Source organism: Neolamprologus multifasciatus, chromosome 5, assembly GCF_963576455.1.
Source record: "Neolamprologus multifasciatus chromosome 5, fNeoMul1.2, whole genome shotgun sequence".
In the NCBI taxonomy this organism is placed as follows: domain Eukaryota; kingdom Metazoa; phylum Chordata; class Actinopteri; order Cichliformes; family Cichlidae; genus Neolamprologus; species Neolamprologus multifasciatus.
Genome location: NC_140443.1, coordinates 8285435 through 8311499, shown reverse-complemented (window position 1 = coordinate 8311499; position 26065 = coordinate 8285435). Strand labels below are relative to the sequence as shown.

At 36.8% G+C, this 26065-nt stretch overlaps 1 protein-coding gene across 2 annotated transcripts; it reads left to right on the top strand.

Moving 5' to 3' along the window:
- The first annotated feature begins 303 nt into the window (after nucleotides 1-303).
- On the top strand, nucleotides 304-25736 carry LOC146518006 (immunoglobulin-like and fibronectin type III domain-containing protein 1). 2 transcript variants are annotated; one of them, XM_085160189.1, is made up of 24 exons: nucleotides 304-491; nucleotides 5607-5697; nucleotides 11768-11887; nucleotides 12149-12291; nucleotides 12406-12505; nucleotides 12645-12689; nucleotides 13905-13938; nucleotides 14027-14210; nucleotides 14362-14475; nucleotides 14565-14733; nucleotides 15003-15275; nucleotides 15530-16495; nucleotides 19129-19253; nucleotides 20338-20479; nucleotides 20674-20967; nucleotides 21070-21366; nucleotides 22073-22252; nucleotides 22360-22488; nucleotides 22577-22885; nucleotides 23310-23395; nucleotides 23493-23685; nucleotides 23777-24073; nucleotides 24550-24876; nucleotides 25139-25736. In XM_085160189.1, the coding sequence occupies exons 2-24, from the start codon at nucleotides 5649-5651 to the stop codon at nucleotides 25141-25143; spliced, it is 4581 nt and encodes a 1526-aa protein (XP_085016315.1). In that variant the 5' UTR covers nucleotides 304-491; nucleotides 5607-5648; the 3' UTR covers nucleotides 25144-25736. The 2 variants fall into 2 exon arrangements, with proteins under 2 accessions (XP_085016315.1, XP_085016316.1); XM_085160190.1 differs by lacking the exons at nucleotides 304-491; nucleotides 5607-5697 and adding an exon at nucleotides 6945-10601.
- Nucleotides 25737-26065: the final 329 nt, after the last annotated feature.

Sequence of the window (26065 nt, the reverse complement as noted above, 5' to 3'; positions counted from 1 at the left end):
GTAGTTTTGTTTAATGTTTTGCAACGTCCCTTTCCAGGTGATATTTGGGGTTAGTTTATAATTAAATTGTGTTGAATGGTATGACGATTAATTTTTTGTCCATCATTTTATATGCTGGTTGTATAAACACACATTTTAGAAAGAGACAGAAAGAGAGGGAAAGATTCAGGCTTCAAAACAAAAAAACAAAAAAAGAAACTGTATTAACAAAAAAAAATTCTTTAATAGGAGTTCAACCTGCTGCCACCCCCCACCCCTTCACATTACCTCCCTGCTTCACCACCCACTCAACCTCCAATGTCTTTGGGGTCACGACTAATACAAAAAAGCCTAAACAGCTTTTGGCAGTTACTGGGTCCGGGCAGTAGAGGAGCATTGAGCTCAGGCTTGCACACTGCTGGAAGGATCTATTACACTGAAAAAATTAGGAGAAGGCACAGTGTGACCAGACTGCTGTCTGAAAGGGAAGAGTGCTAAGAGGACTGAGGCAGGTAGGTGGCCCTCAAAAATGAAGGCTGGATAAGTAAATGTAGAAATGAATTGCAAAAGACTATCCTCTGTAAGTTTGCAGCTGGGAGCGCAATCTGCATAAATACAATGTCTACCATCATTGTTTATATCAGAAAGATGTCAGTACTTTGTAAACAGGTGCTTAAGGTTGCAATAAAAAAGCTAATGTGTAAATGCATGAAACATGAAGAGATGTTTCTATTTTCCTATCCAAAGACTGAGCTTGAAGCTTAAAAGTGCATATAAGTCACGAATGTGGTATCTGATTTCAGTTTCTAAAATTACAGTGCATGCAGGGTTTGCTATCATATTAATAATTCAGATATACATTAAAACTTACAGGACATGATTTAATTACAAAGAGGACAGAATTGATGTTGCTGCATGAAATCGCTTAAGCAAGGCATGTAGGCTTCTCAGTTTGAATTTCATAGCTTTAAATCTGGGAAGCTCATCATAGCAGTATGGTCAGAGCTGCGAGGTTGTTGGGTGATGACTAAGTTTAGAAGGAGGTATCAAATCAATATGTGACCTAAGATTCAAGAAGCTGCATGGAGGGAGTGGGTTGTATTTTGGCAGAGAACTGTATTTCTTTTTACATTAAATGAATTCACAGGGCTACAGTTCACAATGTACAAATCCTAACACTGAGCACATACAGTGCATCTTTCTTGCATTTAAAGAGTGAAAAAACAAAGCAAAATGCTGTATTCAGTGCAGTTAGTAGCTTAAATAGACAAAGACCAGCAGACTCATTACAACATACATATTATATGTAGGCTAAGTATTTCTTACATGTTTTGAATAGCATTTATCAACCGAACATAAAAACAAATCCATTGGGAGGCTCAAATAGTACCATTAACACTTGGACACTAAAAGACATGTCATCAGACTCAGTTTTGTGTTAGAAAGTGACTTCAGCTGTGCATCTTGTGCACTCAGCTGCAATCAGTGATGTGTAGAAAAATGCAGTGAGGGACATTTGAGAAGCTACCAGATGCCATTTCCAGAATATGTAGTCAGCGGTGCAGTCATCTGCAGTAGGTGTCACATGCGCTCTTACGTATTAGGTGCAGTCTAGTTGTCTGCTGTTTCTCTTTCTTCTTTACAAATTTCTATATGTTTAAGACTCCATTTCATGTTGGTAACATAAAAAGAGATCATTTCAGTATTGTAAGCAAAAGAAATACATAGATTTCATTACATAATAAAAAACCAATCATCATAAATATATCAGTGCTATTTTTTCCACTTTTAATTAAAATGAAGAACATAATAATGAATAAGTACAGTAGTGAAGTATACAGGAAAACATATGAGGCAACAACAACAAATACTTTTCTGTAGCAGTGGCCCAGCATTTCAGATAGTCCATCTCTAATTTCAGCCGTGGCGGCTTGTTATCTTGCCTGCAGTGACAGCCACCCTGCCTACATACTGGTTATATGTAATGATTTTTTGAAGCGGGTTTTTTTTTCTTTTGTTTATTTTTTTTAAGTAACAACATTTAATGAAATGCAGCCTGCAGCATAAATCCGTGAATCTCTGGGACAGTGACTAAGACAGATTTATTCTAGAATGCATTGATAATAAAAAAAATGTCTAGAATATCCCCTCCCCCACAAGTCAAAATTTTAAAAAACAGATGCAAGCCGCAGCAAAACAGTAAATGATAAGAGCTAGCACAGCAACAACTATTCAGTGGAAGAGAAGATGAGAGCGTTGCCTTTTGCAAGATGTCTCCTTTTGCGTGCTGTTTTCCCTTTACCATATGTGTTGTTCATTCTCAAGACAGACCAAGTGCCAAGATCACTGCTGGAGCCCAGAACCTTTTTAACATATGCTAGAGCATGTGCACAACTATAAATAAAACAGTTATTTGTGGAGATGTTAATGTGGAGATTATTTGACATCCAAATTGTCCCAATATATATATATATATATATATATATATATATATGAATACATTTCAGCATTAATTTCAATATTTATTTCTTATTCTTAGCTACTTGAATGAGTGCATGGGCACAGATTAGCTGAGTCTGGACATGTCAGTCTCTCAGAAGATCATCTCAATAGATCACCCATATCCACCACACACCAGCTTTCAATTCACCCAGCCTAACAACCTTCAAATGATTGGAGGAGTTCATATAGGTTCAAGCACACATGCTTTCTGAATGCCTAAATTTCTGTAAGAGCAACATCGAACAAGCAGGATAACAAAGCAAGCATAAATTTAAGAATTACATGAGCAACATTTCAAAGTCATGAGCATTTTGGTTATGGCTGTTTCTTCATTAGTAGAGTGTGACACATGAACTAAACCATGCTTTAAACACTAAAAACTGTTCAAACACATCCTGAACCAGGGGTAACATATACACACACATATATGAACAAGACTTACCTCTTCACATCAACGTTATCTTCTAAAAATCCATGTTGAGCTACAAAGTAATGACAATAATATTATTTACCCATAAGTAACCACACCCACTGTAAATCTCTGTCCAATGAGGAAGTTAAGACGTCTTAACATGACTCTTTGGTTCAAATTTTACAAGAACAAAAAATAGTAATGGCATAAATCCATATACATGACCTTTTATAACTGTAACGAATGCTAATTTGTCAAGTGTTGTGTTGCACCTGATGTTCTAAAAAAAACCAACCCCAAAACTATGGCGTTATTTTTGTGCCACTATTCTGAGCGCACGTAAAAAAAAATTTGCAGGTGCAAGTGTTGCATTTTGCGGAGAAATTTATTTTGAGCGAAGAACAACTGAATTTGAGTGAACAGAATTCATTGCTGCGTGCAGAAAATGTATTTCAGTGTTTGCTACTATTCACACACACGCACAATAGCAGCCCCTCTCGCTCAGTTTTTGCATTTGCGCTTGCTCGCAATGTGTCGCTTGCGCTCTCAACATTTCTGCCCGTGCGCACTCAACTCTTTCTCTACACCGTTATATTTGTGCCACAAAACCAGCCAATCACAGACTTGGATGCAAAAAAAATCTGATTGGCTGTTTTGGTCTCCAATCAGCTCGAAATGACGAAATGCAATATCCCAGAATCCATTTCGTCCAAAACTTAAATGAGGCAGCGGCGGAGAAACACGGTGTGGCGGAGTTTGAAATATTACTCTGTCTGGGTCACAAAATAAACTTTTAAGATATTTTCATGCCAGAATGGTGCTGTGTAAACTTCAAATATCTGCTGGATTTATCAAACATCACATATTTGCATAACTGCTCTAATGTTTTCGGAGATGCCTGTTACCCACCAGCTGACCGGGTGGGCACTCGGGTTAAACATAATATATAAGGCTGAACTGACAAAAAAATCACTGATTACACCACCAGGTATTATAGGAAAACCATAAAGCCTTTGAACTAAAACAAACACTGTTGTGACAGTGACGTACACTGTCTTGTTGGTATATATGTATGATTTGTATGTGATGTCTTGATAAATTGAGCAGATATTTGAAGTTTACACAGCACCATTCTCGCATGAAAATATCTTTCTTCTGTTTATTTTGTGACCCAGACAGAGTAATATTTCAAACTCCGCCACTCTGTGTTCCTCCGCCACTGCCTCGTTTGAGTTTTGGACGAAATGGATTCTGGGATATTGCATTTCGTCATTTCGAGCTGATTGGAGACCAAAACAGCCAATCAGATTTTTTTTGCATCCAAGTCTGTGATTGGCTGGTTTTGCGGCACAAATATAACGGTGTAGAGAAAGAGTTGAGCAACACATTGCGAGCAAGCGCAAATGCAAAAACTGAGCGAGAGGGGCTGCTATTGTGCATGTGTGAATAATAGCAAACACTAAAATACATTTTCTGCATGCAGCAATGAATTCTGTTCACTCAAATTCAGCTTTTCTTTGCTCAAAATAAATTTCTCCTCAAAATGCAACACTTGCGCCTGCAAATTTTTTTACGTGCGCTCAGAATAGTGGCACAAAAATAACGCCATACAAAACAACAAAGAAAATAAACTTTAGAGCATCTGAAACAATATTTCAGTCAAGATGGAAAAACAATTTTCCTTTATAGCTTCATCTCTTCAGCTTTCAAACACTTACGGAGCTAAAAAAAAAAAAGGTGATTTGACACAGTGGTACACATGCACAAGTTTTTTGAAAGTTCCTGCATTAAATGTTGGGTTTTTTTTGTTTGTTTTTTTGAGGAGGTTGTCTTTTTGGTCTACAAGACCTACATTAAAATGAACTTTAACTGATTTTTTTAACTGAAAATATTTGAAAAATTTTTAAATTTGTTTTAATTGGTATTAACATCTACACAGCTACATAATGTGTTCCTTTGTTTTTATAAAATAGGGTTGTATTAACCATGGTGGTGTGATTCTGAGCCAGTGAAACCCTTGTTGCTCAAGAAATCTCACAAAATGTAGTACTATGGAAAACTTTGATGTATATTTTCACACACACACACACACACACACACACCAAATTAATTATCCTCAAATCATTTTGCGGCATGACACAGTCAAAAGCATATATCTTCAGCAATTAAATATAAAGAATTTCCTTTGAATTTCATTTGATCCTTGTCACTGACTTCATCCAGAATTGTACAGATGATCCCAGAACTCTTCTAAGAACAGTAAAATGTTTAAAAATGTTTGCAGTATAATGTCTGTATAATTATAAATTTCAAACTGGCATGTAAGTTATTGTCATTAACTGGGTGATCATATAATTATAGCTGTACAGTGTGCAGCATATATACCACATTATATGAGGTTTCATTGAGCACCTCGGTTAATTAACAAATGTATGCAAAGGAATCCTGAGACACAGAATAATCCCATGTTAAGTCTGACATTCACTGCAAATGACGTTGTGCCACTGGAAAAGTAATTAGGGCAGTCTGCTTCAAAAGCACTACATTACTCTATGAAAACTTTTAAATGGCGTCTGCTTACTTTTTCAAAAAGAAAACAATCCCAAAATTAAAAGACTAACACCTCAAACTCTGACACAAATGTCTTATATCAGGGATTTGATTTGAGCCACACTTGTACAGTACATTTTAGATTTCCTATTCTGTCTTTTAGTGCAGAGCCTTCTGAATCAGCAGAGCTCAAGAGAAAACCAAGATGTCGAAGAAGTCAAAGGTGACCGATCAGACTGCCACTGGGCAGGCGGGTAAGTAAAGAAGCCAGTCAATGGTTGGTATTGCAGCCTTGTCACCCTGTACGTTCTATTATTGCAGTGACACACAAGAACAGGATCCTTCTCACAGACAGCAAACACCTAATTTTATTAAAACTAAAGAGCTGTGTGACACTGCATTCAAGAATAATTAAGACAAGAAAGCAACAGGTAAAAATGGCATGCCAAATGGTACTTAAAGAATAAAATTACAATAAAATGTGTAATATAAAGGCCATCACCAACAACTTAAAAAGAAGATAAACAATACAGCTGCTTATTTTCTTCAGTGGAATCAGTCTATACAAGATCCCTGCAAGATATTGAGATTTTGTGTGGCAATGAGAAAACAGATGCTATTTTTCTTCTTTTTTTCTGTCTAAGAAGAGAAGCCATTTTTCGGTCACTAGCTTCTCCACTCGAATGAAGATGTCGATCAAAGAAATGATCAGCGGCATCGCTGACAACACAAGAGAAGATGCAAACAAACTCACATCGTGTTTAAAAAAGATTTTTTCATGACCAAAGACAAAGAATACTCAGGATTCATCTGAGAAGCAATGCTGGCAATGCAACCGTTGGGGACATGGAAGATCAAAACAAGATCATCGAAGATTAATTCAACACACACTTCAAGCTGCCACAAATAAAGAGGGAGCTGAAAATGAAATTGTGTCTCTGTTTGATAGAAGAAAAACTGAAGGCTTATTTGAAATCATCTTTCTACAAATTGCTTTTCTATTTATACATAATTTCTCTCAAGCACTGCACAGGAAACATCCTGAGATGTCTACCATGAGAAAATGCGTAAGAAAGTGTGAAGCTATGTCTAATCATCAGTTGTACAGTACAGCATTTACATGCTTGCTGTAACAACACATTGCTAACCTCTGTCTTATTTTTTGTCTGCGACTAATGATTTGATGTGCAATGTGTCTCTAAATATTTGGGTCTGCTCAAGTCTGTCTGTTTGCGCTTTCGATTCCTGGGTATATACTGTATACTGTGGTGTTTTATGTCTATTATATGTTATAATCCTGTCGAAGTTCCAACCCAACATGGTGCTTTTGTCAGGATTAATATTTACCTGTCCTGTTCCCTCTCCCACTTTCACATTACGTGTTAAGTCGGCGGTTCTGAGGGAGTTCACCCAGACGACAAAGGTATGCGAGCGAAAGACAAAAAACAAAACAAAAAAATCAAATTACCTGAACGATTCATCTTTGTAAATGCATGATTCCATGATGGGTGAGTTGCATGTATGATATGATCTTCATCATTCATTGAAAGGTGTCATCCAGAATGGATGATATGACTTTCAGTGTCACAACAGATGCATTTCATTGTGACATTTTCAAACCCCTCATATGAATAGTGTCTGCAGGCTGTTGCTAGAGGGCACTGCGGTTGATTGCCATCTGTTGACTGTAGCTTGTAATTTCAAGAAAAAAAAATGCCACTTTTAAAGATGTATTCAAATGCAAAGTAACCTTGTACAATATGCTGGCACAGTTCAGTCTAAATAAGTGAACTTGCTCTACAGGAATGGCATAATGTCTCCTAAAATCTATCTAATGCAACTTGCCACCCTGTCACATTAGATAGATTTTTGCACTTTCTAAGGACCCTTAAAAAGTGCAAATTTCATCAAGCTTTAACATAATTACATTGTAATTACTTTTAAACTGCAAATGGTGTGCATTTGGTATAAGTAGAAAGATTACCAGTAAATTATATCTGAGTACTTTCCTTTAATTTGGACCATTCTGTACCCTCTTAAATATTTTGACCTTTGTATTCCTGCTCAACTGTGAAATGTCAAGGTAGCCAGCTAAAATTACAATTCTCAGTATCATTTAATGTCTTATACACGACAGACAAAAGCACTGGGTAAAAACCTTTAATCTATCTTTGAATTTAAGAGTTTTAATCCCATTGCTAGAGGAATATAAAATCACGCATCTGCAGTCCACCTTTACAAGAAAGTGTAAAGAGTGGAAGAGAAAGACCTACTGCAATACTGTATGGCACAACACTGTAACAAAAGAGTTCATGAAATTTCTTCAGCTCTGCTATAGACCATGTAAAGATGCAGATTTATAAACCTCCTCTGGTGTCAGCACAAAAACTGTGCAACAGGAGATTGACGGCATGGTTTCCTATGGCCAAGTAGCTCCAATAGGTGTAAATATGTAAGTGCCCTGGGACTTTTGGGCCTATAATGTATTATTTCATTACTCAGTCTAAGGTATAAAATAAATAAATCTCATATTTTACCGCAAATCTCACAATTTATACACTGTGACTAGTGCAATGGCGTTTAGTGGCCTGTTCTACTCAGCAGACCTGACCAACTCTGACCCTGACTCTTAAGAATCTTTGCGGTACCAAATCAGCTAACAAGTTTTACATCGATAAGCACAATGAGTAACTTATTCTGCTGCAGCATTTAGTGATATTTTAGTGATGTTGTGGTGATGTCATGCAATATAGTATAAATGCAACCCTAGTAACAACACCAATTTTACACTAAATTAAATCCAATTTTCAAAGTGTACTCAGTTGTACTACAATCATCCTCACTTAATCTTCCTATAACCTCTAGTATGACATCTTAATTAATCCAATAATAGCACAACAAGTCCTTTCTCATAGTTGCGTTTAATGTTGCACATATTTATTTGTACTCATTTTGCATGTGAAACCAGACATTAATGACTCAATCTTCAGATCACAAGTGTGAGAATCAGCCAGTCAAATCGGCCCGCTGGACAGCTTTAGAAAATATGAAGCAGGCCAACATTTGTGGGCCTTTAACTGTATTTTTTATATGTTTTACAGCTTTTCCTGATGATAAAGACTTCCCCACAGCCAGTCATGCTACACCAAAGTAAAGTAATAAATAAACAATTACATTTCAAAATAGTTTTCAGTAAAAAGAAACACTGAGATGTGCTATTGAAATTGCACTTCTTGATCTTATTTTAAGATATCTAAGAGATTAAATATGTAGTTAAACATCTTTAAACATCTCTACACTGCAAATTAAACAAAAATAAACCAAAATGTTTTTTTCATCAGAGCTTTTTCACAAGATAAAACGAATGCAAAGCCATTTTCCTGTGAGACACAGGGGGATTTAACAATAAATTAACAAATAATTTGGAGGATTAGAGAGCATTTTCCAGGGTTTTTATTAGTTGAAGTTTTAAAAAAATAAACATAAACAAAAAACGCACTATAGAGTTTAACTACAGTAGGACAGTATCAAATAAAATGTCAGTCTAATCTGACAAAAAGGTTGAAACTGTACTGTTGAGAACACAAACATCTGACAAAAATAAGAACAAACTGGTGAGTGAGCAGGTTTTGACAGTCTACCTGAATAGACTCATTATTCATTCATATCATTCATTCTTTTGTACAGTTGTTTGCTGAGGAAAGCAAAGTGTATAAAACGTCATTCAAATAACAAGAGCCTTATGAGACACAAAGACACAAAAAGGGAAAAAATATTCATTTAAAAAAAGAGAAAAAAAGAAACAAGGTAAAAGGAGAACGACATTAACAAGATAAATGCATTATCCTCCTGCATTCATTTGCAGGGTGTAAGGTTGCAGGGTATAACTACTTAAGTTTTAAAAGTAGATTTTAAAAATTGTTTTTAAAAAAATGAAGTGGAATATCTTTTATGAGTTTGTTTGCCAGCTAAGCAAACACTGAGGGACAAAGACTCTAAGAACAGATGGTACAGTAATTATCATTATTACTAATTCATTCCAAAAAGAGGTTCATTGCAAGTGATGAAGAGGCAAAAAACACACAAAAGGAAAATTTCTTCTGTCGCATCTGTGTTTGGTAGACAACTCAAACAAAACAGGGACACTTCCACTGCGACGGTAGTGCAAATTTTCAGTGACAGCAATCATTTAACTCAAAAAAACCCCAAGATATCAGGGATGTGATGTTGAGAAACGTAGATGTAAGACAACTCAGATATAATATACAGTGGAACCCCGACTTACGAATACCCCATTTAACGAAAAATTCAAGTTACGAAGGAACTTAACGGCAATATTTCTGCCCGTGTTATGGCAAAATGCCCGAGTAACGAAATCCGCTGGCTCTGATTGGCTGAGGCCAGAATGCCTACAATTCCTTACGAATCATGTGACAACCCCCTTGGCTTTTGTACTTGTGCTTCGCTGTTCCACTTGAACGACGTATTGTCGTTGCAGTTAGCAATGAGCCTATAGCCTATCTTTCACTCAAAGGGCGCGATGGGTGCTTCGACTTACGAAAAATTTCGACTTACGAAAGACCCTGTTTTTAATCAAGAACATACGTCTTTGTTAAATCTACTTCAGAATGACAGAACTGAATTAAACCTTTTCGTACCACATTTATGCTAATTATTTTTAAATGTTATCTGCAAATTGACCGATGATATCAATGCTTGGCTTTCATGTCATTCTAATCACTGTCTTATTTTGAAAAGCTGATCAACATTTTCATGCACACATGTTGTTTTTATTGTTGCATCATCCTAAAAATTCCACAGTGTGAACATCCAGCTTGCTAACAGCAGCAACACCAGTGTAACGTTATCATCACCATGCAGCATACAAACCATATATACTATTCAGTAACTCCTGCTGCAAGCAATTTAACTTATTTAATTTAACTAACTAATTTAACAGTGTGCTTCAGACTGCAAAATGCTGGGTGGAGCATTCTGCTCTCACAATCTTTAATAAAAATATAAATATTTTGTAGCTAATATTCTGCCTATTGCAGGTCATTCATGCAAGGTGAAAATAATTAAAGACCAGGGATCCCTGGGCCAGCTTTATCCTTGTGAACAGCAATCAGTGATGAAGTCTTCGATATTGCTGAGGGTTAGTTCATATGAATACTCTAATAGTACAGCACATGGATGTAGATCCATGTCTGATTCTGTTGACACATATTTTAAAATACAGAATGCATGAGCTAACCTCGACCTTTGTTCAGTTTTATCTTTCCTGGTACTCACAAATTTAGAATAAACTGTGCTGAGTGTTTTAGTAAATTATAAATGTGTTTTTTAAGAGTATGTATGCATTAAATTGAAATAGACTGAGAAGAAAAAACTCTTAATCACAAGCATAACCTATTCCACATGACCAAAGTGCTGATTTTATGCTAAAAGACTGATTTTATTATTATAATAGCACCAACTATGATCTTACTGGGCTTGAGACTCACACAAATATTTGTCTGAGACTCAAGCCCATAAATATGGCACATGCTAATATCACTAAACACTACACAATCACTACTACAACTACTTCAAAAGCCCATAGATTTGTTAAATTGTTATAGGCAACTCTGTCTTCTTTCACAAAGTTACTTAAAAACCTAATTAAATATCTCAGTTATACATTCATTGTAAGTAACGGTTTATGATTGTTCACCTTTCTCTATGTAAGTGGCTTTTATCCTACTTAAACAGCACTAGGAATTGGATAAACTGTGGGAGCAAGTTCAACAAACCTTCAGCAATATCAAACTATCCCAGCTGATAGCTGACATATTTCATTCCCAAATAAGCTGACTGTTAAAGTATTATTCCTTCACTTAGAATAAGCACTTGCAGTTTGTAAAGAAAAAAAATGGTAGATAATCTTATAAAATGCAGCTTTTCTTAGCCATTTTGTCATGCAGCAGTTGAAATTTAAGCGTGTATTGTGACATTTTAACATCAGAATATGCACTCTCTTCACACATACTTGTTTCATATGTCAGAATGTGACTGTGTTTGCAATTGACCCTGACCTCTTTCCTTTTTTCTGGTCTGGGTTTTTAATTTGTATCTGAATACAATCTTAGCCTTTCTTTAAATGTGCTGGGTTATTTTTTTGATCAAAATATGACTTTTTTTTTTTTTAGAGTTATAGAGTTGCTTTTTTAACATTTTAAGTGATCTATTATCCTCAGTCTAGATCACACAAATTTGTGTATACCTGGTCTGCTTTGAAATATTAGGGGTGCCTAATTGCCTATTATGCCTTGATTTGGTTAGGCATCAGGAAGAAGTCAAAAGTGCCCGGTGTCATGATAACACAGTTTATGGAGGAACTTCCAGAGGGGATGACAACTCCAGATTTCACCCGCAAACCGATTGCTCTAACTATTCAAGAGGGTAAGTCTCATGTCATGTCTCAAATGCTTCACAATACAATACAAAAAAATGTGCTGCACACTGACCTACACCTTAAACCTACACAAGTATTACTGACAAATACTGGGAAGTCCTAATTGTTCTGGTGATGTAATTAAACTGAAGTCACTAACAAAAGTATCTATTAAACAGATGACAAAGATAAATTCCATTTATTCTATAAATTCCATTTATTAAGTTATTTTTTCAATACTAAACAATCCTCAACTTTTTCTATTATAGGTAAATTTGCAGTCTTTAAAGCCATAATAGTAGGAACCCCAACCCCTACTGTGACATGGAGTAGAGCAAATGGAGAAATAGTTTTTCATCCTTCTGTGTGCCAACAAAAATATGATGAGGCAACCCACGAACACACCATTGAGGTAAGCTCCACAATAGCACTTTCAAGGTACAAGTGATTGTGAGCTGAAATAAATAACAACACTTAATATGCAGTCAAACATAAGAAAAATGACATCAGCTCTGTGCTTCATTAGTTCCCTAAAGTTTCTCCAGAAGATGCTGACACCTACAAGTGTTTTGCAACAAATGAATATGGAAGGGCTGTTTGCACTGTTGTTTTAAATGTTATTGCAGGTAAGACTTTTATTCTCTGAAATACTGTCTCTTTCAGATGTGTTAAAGCTGAATTAAATATCTTCATGAGCAACTGGTATCATTATGATGAATTAAAAACAACACTAATAAATAAATAACTATGTTTTACTGTTCACAGTTGGATTTTCCAAGACCAAAGAACTCCAAAAGGCACAAACTGAAGGTAAGAGCTCATAAACACTTGGTGTTGTATGACCTTGAAATGTTTTCTTAGAAGCATTTAGTGTTTCCTTGACTAAATGTTTCTTCCTCTTAAAAGGGAGTTTTTCTTCTTCCCACTGTCGCCAAAGTGTTTGCTCAATAGAGCAGGGGTAGGCAACTCCAGGCCTCGAGTGCCGGTGTCCTGGATGTTTTAGATATGTCCATGATCCATCACAGCTGATTTAAAGGGCTAAATGACTCCTCAGCATTTCTTGAAGTTCTCCAGAGGTCTGGTAATGAACTAATCATTTGATTCAGGTGTGTTAACCCAGGGTGGGATCTAAAACCTGCAGGACACCGGCACTCGAGGCCTGGAGTTGCCTACCCCTGCAATAGAGGGTCATATGATTGTTGGGTTTTTCTCTGTATGTATTATTGTAGGGCAGGGGTCCTGCAGGTTTTAGATCTCACCCTGGGTCAACACACCTGAATCAAATGATTAGTTTATTACCAGGCCTCTCAAGAACTTCAAGACAGAGGAGGTAATTTAGCAATTTGAATCAGCTGTGTTGGATCAAGGACACATCTAAAACCTGCAGGACACCAGCACTCGAGGTCTGGAGTTGCCCACCCCTGTTGTAGGGTGTACCTTACTATATAAAGGGCCTTGAGGCAACTGTTGTTGTGATTTGGCACTGTATAAATAAAATTGAATTGAATTGGTTGTTATCAGGCCAGGACAAGTTATGCATTACACCGCTTCTGAAACATTTTCTAGAAAATAAGCAAACTGCATTACAACCAAACTATAAATGTAATTCAGAAAACATCTATTAGATTTTACAGAAGACATTTAGGGAACTTGGCAAGATAAGTTAAATGGATATTGATGGGCTTTCTTTAAATCTACCACTATTTAGTATGATAGAGTGGTTCACTTTTTCTCCTACACTATTTGCCCATTAATTTTAATTGCAAGCTGAGATTTTACTTAGTGATTTGAATTATTTGGAAAAATCTGTCACATCAGCACAGTTTCACTGTGCACTGCCACTTAAGACATCAGTGACTCTTTTTCTGAAAATATTAACCTCAGCCCCCAGACGCTTGCCATTATGAAGCTATGCTGTGGTTTAGTTTCTAGAGCCTCCTCTGGTCAGAGCCTCCCACATTTATGATATTTCTATATTGACTGACAGATTTGTGTTTTAAGTTTGTTTTTTTTATGGTTCCTCAGATATGGTTGACTTCAGAAAGACACTAAAAAAACGGTGAGCTTTTTTATAGCTTGTGAACAATTCTTACTTTTTGTATTCTTTATAGCTGTGAATTCTAACTTAATGCTGCTTGTCAATACAGTAATCCAGATGGAACACGTGAGCCTAAGCCAATGGAGACAGAGGAGAAGGTCTGGGAAATTCTGCTCAGTGCAGACAAGAAAGACTATGAGCATATCTGTGCTGAGTATGGTATCACAAACTTCCGTGGCATGCTAAAGAAACTTAATGAAATGAAAAAAGAACGAGAAGAGGAGGTCGCAGAGGTACAGAACTCTGGCATTGTTTTATTCAATCAAAAGCCTCTCCAACAAAACTGCTTTTATTCAGAGAGGCCTATTTTGTTTTCTTTAAATTTGCTGCATTGTATACTGTCGCTTGACTATTATTATAATTTTTGATATATCTCTGCCATAGTTTGTCACACATATCACCAGTTTAAAGCCTATTGAGGTCAAAGACGATGATTATGCAACAATTGAGTTGGATATGGACCTCAAGGATCCTAGCAGTAAAATGTACCTGTACAAGGTAAGAAATTAACTGCTCATTACGTTTTGTCTTGCTTCTTTCTTTTTAAACGTATTAGCAAAATGTTAATACATCTTTAAATTCTGCAGGATGGTGTCATGGTTCCATTTTCCAAAGATGAGGCTGATGAGCAGAAACATAGTTTGAAACAAGTTGGCAAAAAATACATATTCAAAATCAAAAAACTAGGAGCAGAAGATGCTGGACTCTACTCAGTGGATGTTGAGGGTGTCAATGTGTTCTCCACTGATTTTAAAGGTCTGTCTTTAATCCAGGTATTAAGATTAGATAAGGTTTAGGTCTATTCAGCTTCTTTTATTGTTACTTAATTATCTTATAATTGTTAACCATAAATCGTGTTTTCCATTTGATTGAAATGTACTTACAGCTTAAATTAATGTAACTCATTAAGTTCGGGTAGCTCTGATGAAAGAGTTCTTGAACATGTTTAGCAGTTTAGATAATGGATTGAGTGCTGTTAAATACGTTTTTCTCTGATTCTTTTGTGTCTTTTTAAAACCTTTCAGTAACTCCAGTCGAATTTGCTGTCAAAATACAAGAAGTCACGGCAGAAGAACGAGAGGACGCCCTCTTTCAATGTGTCCTAACTGCACCCATGAACGAGATCAAATGGTATGGCAAAAGTGCTCTGCTGTCAAATAGTGAAAAACATGAAATTACTATATCTGAGGATAAGCTCATCCACAAATTGATTGTGCGGGACTGCATGCCTTTGGATGCCGGTATCTATGCTGCTGTGGCAGGAATAAAATCTTGCAACGCTTGGCTTATAGTTGAAGGTGAGAATTATGTACACACACACACACACACACACATATGTGTATAGATATAGATAGATAGATATCTATATCTATATATATCTATCTATCTATCTATCTATCTATCTATATATATATATATATATATATATATATATATATATATATATAAAATTGAAAAAAAAATCACAAAATTCACATTAAAAAATTGAATATTCCAAAATTTTTCCAAAACCAGCTGCAAGTTACAAATATATCTGATATGTTTTTCATAGCTGACAAAGATCCTGCAAGTAAGGGCAAAAAGGCGGCTCGGAAAACCACCATGGCTGGAGGTAGCAACGAAGAGGAGCTGTTGAAAATAGCAAAGGAGCAGCAAGAAAAATATCAGAAAGAATTGGAAGAAAAACTGGAACTTGCAAAGAAAGCCCAAGCCGAGAGAGAAGCCGCTGGAGCAGCAGCCCAAGAGGAAGAAAAAGCAGCTAAAAAGGCAGCTGCTGAAGCCAAAGCTAAAGCTAAGGCTGCTGAAAGAGCTAAAAGGGCAAGTGCGAAAAAAAGAGCCGGTGCTGGAAGTGGCGCGGCCTCTGCTGATGGAACTGTTGGTGCCGAGGGTGCTGCTGGTGTTGGTGGGGCTGCTGGTGGTGCTGATGGAACTGTTGGTGCCGAGGGTGCTGCTGGTGTTGGTGGGGCTGCTGGTGGTGCTGATGGAACTGTTGGTGCCGAGGGTGCTGCTGGTGTTGGTGGGGCTGCTGGTGGTGCTGATGGAACTGTTGGTGCCGAGGGTGCTGCTGGTGTTGGTGGGGCTGCTGGTGGTGCTGATGGAACTGTTGGTGCCGAGGGTGCTGCTGGTGTTGGTGGGGCTGCTGGTGGTGCTGATGGAACTGTTGGTGCCGGGGGTGCAGCTGGTGCAGGCGGGACAGGTGGTCCTGGTGGTGCAGGGGGTGCAGGCACTGGAGTTGATGGTGGTGCCAGTGCTGGTGGACAAGAAGGTGGACATGGAGCTGCAGCCATTGGAAAAGGTGGAGTCGGTGGCGGTGAAGGAGAAGATGAATATGATTCATTTGAAGATTCTGATGAAGAATTTGAGGGGGAGGGGGGAGAAGAAGGATGTGTAGGAGGAGGAGGAGGAGAGGAAGGAGGAGAGGGAGGAGAAGGGGGTAAAGGAGGAGAGGGGGGAGGTAAAGGAGGAAAACGCAGAAAACGTGTGAGAGCTGGTCCTCTGGTTCCAGATACAGTAATAGGTAAGTTGTTAATACTCTACTGCACTACACACAGAATTATATAATAAAAAAAAGAGTTGACCATTTTTATTCTCTTTCAATTTAGTTAATTTATATTGTATTACACAACTTTTCATTTACGCTGTTAATATTACTAGCAGTCTATTCTGTATAAAAGTGCTCTAAAATAATTAGAAATATAAATGATGAGGAAACCACAAATCAACGTGGAGACTTGTGGTTTCCTGTGAAAAAGAAAAACGCTGAAAAAAGGTAAATGTGGCATTTGAAGAACCTTTTATTTGTAAGCAACGTAAAGGTTGCATGCTGTAGTTTATTGACAAATAAGTCAGTGGGAATGAAAATCGCTATCATTACACCTGTAGGGAATTCTAAATACTTCAGTTTAGATTCAGGTGCGTAAGCAGTAGCTGATATCTTACAAAGTTTTTCAGTACTCTGCGATGTCAACTGCAAAATCAAGCCCCACGAAGTGGATTAAAAAAATAATAATAATAATAACAAATTCCAGAAGTGTCTTGTTAAACCTCAGTAAGTAAGAGAACACTAGGATGTTAAACAAGCTAAAGGGTTAAGTTTACTGGTTCTTGACAATCCAACATTCAAATATAATGTCATTTAATGAGTCATCTGTAAGTGCAACAATGTATTTACAGATCACATGGTTTTCAGTCCAGAAACAATGAAAACTTCTAGCTAATAAATTAGAAAAAAAACTGTTGTATATTATGCCTGCTTTTCTTTGTTTTTGTGTCTTGTCTTGAAAACTAGCATATGTTTTTTTACATTTTAAACTCTTTTAAAGCTTTCACATATATGGAAAGTCATCTGTATTTGTGTTTTATGTGTATTGTGCTTTCATGTTTGTTTTTATGCTGTATAAATGTCATGTTTGAATCATTTGAGGTCTTCTATTTAGTAGGCAAATAGGAAAGATTATTAAAACCAAAACAACTTCACATAACGAATCATGAACTGTCCACTTTTTGAAGCACTAGAAAATTTAAAAAGGATCAGCACTTTTATCACATGTATTACTGCTTTTGGTTATTTCATCTATTTATTTTTCACATATACCAAGAAATACTATCCAAGTTAGAGATCACCTTTTCCACCACTCTGTTGTACCAACTGCTGTTTGTTTTTATTATCTATGTAAATATTTGTTATTATTACTGACTTTATCAATGTTATTTGTAAGGCTTAACCAACAGCAAATGAGAAATACTGGACTGATGGTATTTATGGTGATGTCCCTTAAACTTGAAAAGCAAAAAACTGAGAAGCAAGAGATACCAATGGTGATAATGGCACTGGACCATCAGCAGGCAGTGATGAATCTCCTGAAAATGGTGAGGGTGCAGATGATGATGAGCCAACAGCAGCTGGCAAACGTTCAGGCAGTGCACAGCAAGGCTGACTGTTTGATGAGACACTTGGTGGTAAGATTACAGGTGCTATATTAACTGCTGCATGGGAAGCAATCTCACTGGAAGTCATATGATGAGCTGATGACATTTCCAGTGGCTTGGGACTTAATAGAAGTGTGTGATCATTAAGAAGAAGAGCAGATTTAATGTCTAATTGGATAAATTACAATGATTACAGGTCAGGACAAGTGGATTTAACTTTGAGCATGCATTTATTTAGGAAACATCAATTAAATTTGATACACTAATGTTTTTTAGCTTAATTGCCCCAGAATTGTTAAAACTACTTCACATATTTTTTTAGGTAACAGAACACCATTACTTATACAATTTTAATTGTATTTTTTTGACCTACAAGTGGATTAGCTGCCAACAATTTGTTTATTTGTGTCTACATGTGTCTTTGTATGTATTTGAAGGTTGGGTGTGGTGTGTATGTATGTGATTTTTATGCATCTGTGCTTTGTGTGCTTTCTATGTTAACAATCTTGCTTTTCATTTTAAAATGAGTTAAGTTAATTCAGGATGAATCAGTGCTTTGGAGTCATTTTTTTTAACTAGTCACTTAAATACTTTGTGTAGTTGCACTCTTACGTAACTGGAAGATGGAAGACAACTTGGACTGACCTTGGAGGATGACTATGTCCTAAACCAGATTCATGGGTGTGGTTTTTTTTTTTTTTTTTCCATATTTCACTTGATGCTGAATTTATGCCAGCAAAAATGACATACTCCTTCACTGACCAAGAAGGTCAATCCCAAGTGGGACATCTTAATAGTAAATCTTTCTTTTTCCCAAGACTAATTAAGTGAACAGAGACAAATGGATGACTCTGTGAAGACATTCCGGAGCTGTGCCAAGTGTTGGCTTGAGCTGACGAAGACCAATGCCATATGAGACAAGCTACAAATTTTAAAAAAATAAAAATATCTTCATCAAGTAATTTTTTTCCCCAAAAAACCCACTCTTATTGCATCATTTACCAACTTGGATTAAACAGCTACTACAAATCTGAAATTTCTGTCATAAACACTTATTTTTTATAAGTAAAAAATAAAATAGGTACGTATGTCCACAATTGCATTCCTGCATACATGAATGGAAATCTTCAAATCACTAAAATTGCAAATGTACAATTACAAAAATGAAATAAAAGATAAACTGTATTTGTTTTACTAACTTAATGTTTGATAAATCTTCAGACCCAGGAGTTCACTTTCATGCTGGGCTTTCTGACTGCAAAGCCATTATTGGAGAAGCGGCAGAGCTGGAGTGTAAAGTGAGCAGTGAAGACTGTGTGGGAGTCTGGTACAAAGATGGAGAAGAGGTAAGCTCGTGGTCTTAAATCTGTTCATGTTGCATTTAGACTTTATCTGCATGGGTTTCCTCTGGGTACTCTGGCTTCACCCCACTATCTAAAGACATTGTATTTTGGCCATGGATGACAGGCAGATATTATTATAGAACAAAGCGCTATATCAGGGGTCTCAAACTCGAGTCCCACAACACTGAATATTGACATGAAGAAATATAATGCAATTTGACCCTTGAAGTTACTTTTTTGTTAGGATTTGTTTGTTGCTGAGTGCAATGTTAAAACACTCTCTTCAAAAAGTTGATTCTGTTCATCTGGACGTAGCGTTTTGTGGGAGAAACGTTTCGTCACTCATCCAGTCAGCTGAGACTGACTTCTTCAGTCTCAGCTGACTGCAGGTTTCCCCAATCTTATAAACACTACATTTGCATAATGACTGAAACCAGCCCACTGAAGGATCAATGGGCTGGGAGGTCAATTCCTTAATCTTAATTATGTAAATTCTCATGACCATTGATCAACAACCACTGACCAAAACCCACTGATCAAAGACCACTGATCAATGGCCATGAGTACCATTCACAGAGAGTTGGGGAATGGCTGCAATCACAGCATTGTAAGATGGCGAAAGATGTACCCTTAGTCCCCCTCCTCGATTCAGAGATGGTCTTTCCCTTTTCACGTAAATGGCCTCGTAGACTCCACGCTCAAACTAGCGTTCCTCCCTGTCCAAGATGTGTATGCAAATGTACTGTTTATAAGATTGGGGAAACCTGCAGTCAGCTGAGACTGAAGAAGTCACTTGGATGAGTGACGAAACATTTCTCCCACAAAACGCTACTTCCAGATGAACAGAATCAACTTTTTGGAGATTTACTTTCCTAGATGATTGAGAATGCATCGAAATGTTAAAATAGGTTCTTTAAAAAGCACAACATGATTTAATATGAGCAATATGAGCAGACAGTCCAAACATGTTGAGGGATGGCCTGTGTTAGTTCAGTGAAAGTTATTTTTTAAATAAAACAATTTTCACTTGCAATCAAAAACTAATTTGTACACTTATGCCTGCATTTTTATTTTGTTATTATTCCAGATTCAGTCATCTGAGGGGTTAACTATTTCAAAGGATGGAACATTTCACAGACTGAAAATTCATAAAGTCACAGAAGAATTTGCAGGGAAATATAAATTTGAAGCAGACGGGCGTAAGACAGAGGCTGAGATTGCTGTTGAAGGTAAAAACATTAGTATTGCAATAGCTATTTTCTTGCTCACAAGGTTTGCATCATTCATTAAGCAGTGTGTTTAGTTCATGATGAAAAATAATTTTTAAGAGCAGTGCAAAATAAGTTTATTTATTGTACATACAGTAACTACAAAGCATAACAGTGCTTGAAATATGTTTTTGTTTTTGTATGACTCATTCTAGATCCACCACGATTTAATGCTGAAGATCTGGAAGCATTCAAAACTCCTGTCACTGTGAAAAAAGGACACAAAGCTACGTTCAACTTGGCTTTTATTGGACGGGAACCTATAAAAATTCAGTGGTACCATGAGGGTGAAGAGCTTTCGGAGGAGGCAAACATCAAGATAGAGCATTCAGAGGGGTCTACCCGTCTACTGCTATTGAAGCTTCAGCGTAAAGATAGTGGTGAAATCAAGATTAAACTCAAAAATGAGTTTGGCACTATGGAGGCTCTCAGCCAACTTGTTGTACTGGGTGTGTGTATAGAGCTTTTGCATAAGATACTGGATTTAATACACTTAAAAATCTTGGTTCTGCACAGATGAATATTCTGTATGGTACTTTCTCTTCAAACAGATAAACCTACTCCTCCAATGGGACCTCTAGAGATTGTTGAAGCCTCCGCCTCTGCAGTTGAATTCAAGTGGAGACCCCCAAAAGACAGTGGTGGCTGCAAGATATTAAACTATATCCTTGAACGACAACAAGTTGGCCGTAACACCTGGAAGAAGTTGGGGCCAATTGGTCCTGAGGCCAAGTACAGGGACACGGATGTAGACCATGGCCGAAGGTATTGCTATCGCCTCAGAGTGGAGACTGACATGGGCAACAGTGAACTGATGGAAACAGAGGACATTCAAGCTGGTACAAAAGGTGAACTAAGATAACAATTATTTAAATGCCATCTTCTCAAAATACCACTGTATTAACGATCTGGTCATCAACATTCAAAAGGCAAATCTTACAGGTAAAAAAAAAAAAAAAAAAAACCTTTTATTGAAAAACTCAGGTACTTGTTTTTTGTGTTTTTCCTCCTGTGCTTCACCATAAAATTGACTTTCCTCAATTTTCACAAATTGAAAATGGGAATGGTCTGCAGACAGCTGCGAGATAGGACATTCACTGTTTATTTTATTTTAAATAAGCTATGCAAACTTACTTCTATGACAATAAATTGAACGACCTTATTTTCATTTTCCCATATACATTTTTTTCTATTCAAATCTTTGTTGAATTAGGAAAAAAAATTGACAACTAAAAGTCAGGCAAAAGCTTTCATTAACAATGTAATAAATCTAGCTGTATACATTTCAAGAGAATGAATGGAAACATTTTGCTGTGCTAATTTCTCATGTGGCAAGACTTCTAATTTAAGGTAGCTAAATAACTGAAGAGAATGCAAAGAATATCTTTTAATTCCAACTGACCACTATGGTTTATAATGCAATAAAGTTATGGTTCAGCTTTTGTGTCATTCTCAGTGTCAGTTCCTCAAAAGTAGACAACCTTTTTTTATTGAACCTTTAGACAAAAACATATAAATGAAAAACATACTAATCCCACTCTTTTCTGTATACAGCATACCCTGGACCTCCATCAGCACCCAAGGTTGTCAGTGCCTTCAAAGACTGTATCACTCTCTCCTGGTCTCCCCCTGCTAATACTGGAGGAACCAGTATTCTGGGATACAACCTTGAAAAACGCAAGAAGGGCAGCAACTTATGGGGCCCTGTCAATCCACCCAATGAGATGATTCAAGGTTTCTTATTCACAGCCAGTTTCTGTTTGTTTATGTTAGAATAACGTGACAGCACAACAGTGATGTCCTAATGATTTATTGCTGCAATTCAAATTTTTCCCTTACAGGGAAGCAATTTGCTGTCAAAGATGTAGTTGAGGGCATGGAGTATGAATTCCGTGTGTCTGCGATCAATAACTCTGGAGCCGGTGAATTTAGCTCCCCTTCAGAATTCGTGTTTGCCAGAGACCCTAAAAGTAGGTGGAAACTAATACGGTTGGCATTTTTTTGACTATATTTAGCTTTGTGTAAAAATAATGTTTGTCTTTAAATCATATTTTACAGAACCTCCTGGTAAAGTCAGTGACTTCAAAGTGACAGATTCCACTTACATAACCATGTGCTTGTCTTGGACAAAACCCAAGGACATTGAGGGGGTTGAAGATGAAGCAAAGGGATATTTTGTGGAGATCAGGCTTGCAGAAAACACAGAGTGGGATCGCTGTAATTTGAATGCAATAACCATGACGTCTTATACAGTGAAAGGCATGAAGTCAATGGCTATGTACTGGGTAAGAGTTGTTGCTATCAATGAAGGAGGTCATGGAGAGCCACAGGAACTGGATAACTACCATATCTCTATGCCTCCTCCTGGTGAGAAAATTCCCAAATGTTCTATTTAATGTAATGATTACAAAGCAACATAATAATGATAAATTCAGTAATTATTCTTTGTTTTGTTTCCACTAAGCAATGCTTGACTCAAGTTAAGTATATAGTTTCAATTACTTGTAATTACCAGAATTTTGCATACTTCAGAAATCTAATAACCAGCATAAAAGGTACAACCACAATATTTGGCAATACATACCAGATTAAAATCTGAGGTAGTTTCCTTGAGCATCAATGCACCCAGTGTCTCCACTGCTCATGGTACATTTGAATTGCTCCATGTATAAATATCATCTTCTGTGCCAAATTATTACCACCAAAGCCTACTTGCGAGATTTGTCTTCCTGTAACTTTTACCCAATATTAAATTTTGTTCTGACAAACTTTCATCCTGCTGTTTACATAGTGAGGCCCCGATTCACTGATGCCAAAATTAAGAGTTTTATGGTGGTGAGAGCAGGAAATTCAGCACGATTCAACATTAACTTTGAGGTAATAACTTCATTACTATATTTGTGACAACAGACATATAGGGATTTATTTTATCTTCTTACAAACTAAGAAAATTACATCTTTGTATTCTTTCTAGGCCTCTCCTTGGCCAGATGTAATCTGGCTGAAAGATGGCGTGCCAGTGTCTAAAAAAGTGACCATCAGTAATGCAGAGGGTACATCCCAGATTCTCATTCCTTCTGCTGAGCGCTCAGATACTGGAGTCTATACAATCATTGTCAAGAACATTGTTGGGCAAGAAACAATCAGCATTGAAATTAGAGTCACAGGTGTGTTTGGTATAATCTTGTATTTATTGTAAAACTTCCATTTCATATGCTGTGGACAAAAGAAAAAACGAAACTTTCTTTTTAACTCCAGATGAGCCCAAGCCTCCAGGTCCTGTGGAGTTAGATGAAAATGTGCATGGTACTGTGACTATTTCATGGACAGCATCTCCAGATGAGAAACGTGATGACAGGCTGCACTACATTGTGACCAAGCGTGACTCAAGCAAAAGAACATGGAACACCATTGCAGATCGAATCTTCAACAACAGATTCACAGCATGTAACATAATGCCAGGACGAGAATACCAGTTCAGAGTCTATGCAAAGAACGACATGGGCTCCTCCAAACCCTCTGAATCGCCCAAGTGGCTGATTCCTGCCAAAAAAGGTATGCACATGGTTATGCCTGTCCTTTTGGAAGACATGTTAGTTTGAAGAAGAACTGCAATTTTTAAGAGTACAGCTTTAAGAAAACCCAGTATTAAATATTAACAACTAAATGACTCTTTAGCTACAAAATAAAGTTTAACTGTTTGTGACCATATCTATTTTACTTCATTTGCGCTGACACTGATGTTATAGGGCCATGTGTATATATAATGTGGACAATGGGTATGCATTGCTGTATTTATCTGTATTTGTTTTTATGACTTATCCACTGATATTTAAAACTTTAGAGTTTTGACCTTGTTTCCCTTTTGCTTTGCTGTATGATTATGACAAACTCTAGTACACGAACAGGACTAGTATCTTCTTTCATTTTCTAATAATTCTGTTGTAGCGCCATCATCAAGACAGTATTGACACATTTTCTAATGTTAGATGAATACAATTAGAATGCATTGCATGTTTCCTTTCTTCCAGAAAAGTTCACTGTGAAAATGCCAGAGTCAAAGACGTGCAATCTGCTGTGTTCTCCCAAGTTCATTGTCCCACTGAAAACCCACACAGCTCCTGAAGGGTATGAATGCTATATGACTTGTGCTATAAAAGGGGCTCCAACACCTCATGTCACATGGCTCCGCGACAGTGTCAGTCTGAATACAAACACTAACTACCTAATCTCCAACACCTGTGGAGTATGCTCTCTGCTCATATTGAGGGTTGGCTCGAAAGACACCGGGGAGTACAAGGTTGTTGCAGAAAATTCTTTGGGAAGGGCAGAGTCTGCAACTAAACTCACAGTCAGAGGTAAGCCTTTCAAAGAGACATTTTATGCCTTTCCTCATTTGCTGTCATAATGAGTATGTATGTATATATATATATATATATATATATATATATATATATATCAGATGTATATACTAGTATGATGTAAATCATCTCTTCATGTTTTAAATAATAAAGGAAAAATAATTCCTGTGGGCAAAATGCTCACTTCAGGCTGCTCTCACCAGTTTCGAACATTTTCTTTCCAGAATGTGTTTATTTTTGCTTTACCTTTTCTTCACAGAATAATTGGACACACCGAAGATGGCAGACTTCCTTTGTAATGCCAGCATAAATCAAGCTCATGATAATGCCACATTGTTTGCAGTTAAGTGAGAACTGTCATGAATGAAACCTTTGTTGTTGTTTTTTAAATTATGCTAGTGATGCCTTCCTTATTTGATTCACAAATTTAAAAAAAAAAAAAACATCATCTAAAGTCAAAGTAACAATAAAGCCTTAGGCCTGCAAAAATTGCTTAAATAAAAGTTACCAACATGTGTCTATTTTGATTTCAAGGGTATAGCAGTAATGAAATAAAATACTGAAATATAACTGTGAAAACTATATACAGTTTTTATCTCTACACAGCACTGATTGTTATTAGATTAGTTGCTATTAGTCTGAAGGTGATGAAACAACTTACTTGTGTCTTAACAGATTTTTAGATGCAAGGATCTTTGGCTTGTATAGGAGGTGTTTGTAGAAGACCCCAGAATAAAACTAATATGAGAAAATATATGAACTGACAGGATATTTACATTACAATGACACTGCTGTCATAAAATGACATCAATATGATTATTGTGTGAGTTTGATGTAAATAAACATTTCAAACAGCATCGTGACATGAATTTTTAATGTGACCTGCAAGTCACTTTGACCTGAAAATAATAATAAAAATGTACCGGGCAGATTTTTGTTACTATAGACTATTGTGGCCCTGGGTCAAGCCTCAGCCTAGCAGACAAGTATTGAAATTTATGTGTGTTGTTCACATTCATGAAACTTTCTGAATAATAACTTATGTCCAGCATTTCTTATATTATATTTTTAAGCATATTTTGAAAGGCTCAGCCACCATTCCAAGTTTAGAGTCAATAAGAACTAGAGGCTTAGGTAAACCCTGAGCCATACATAAATTCTGAATGCAGGGTGACACAGCTCCGTT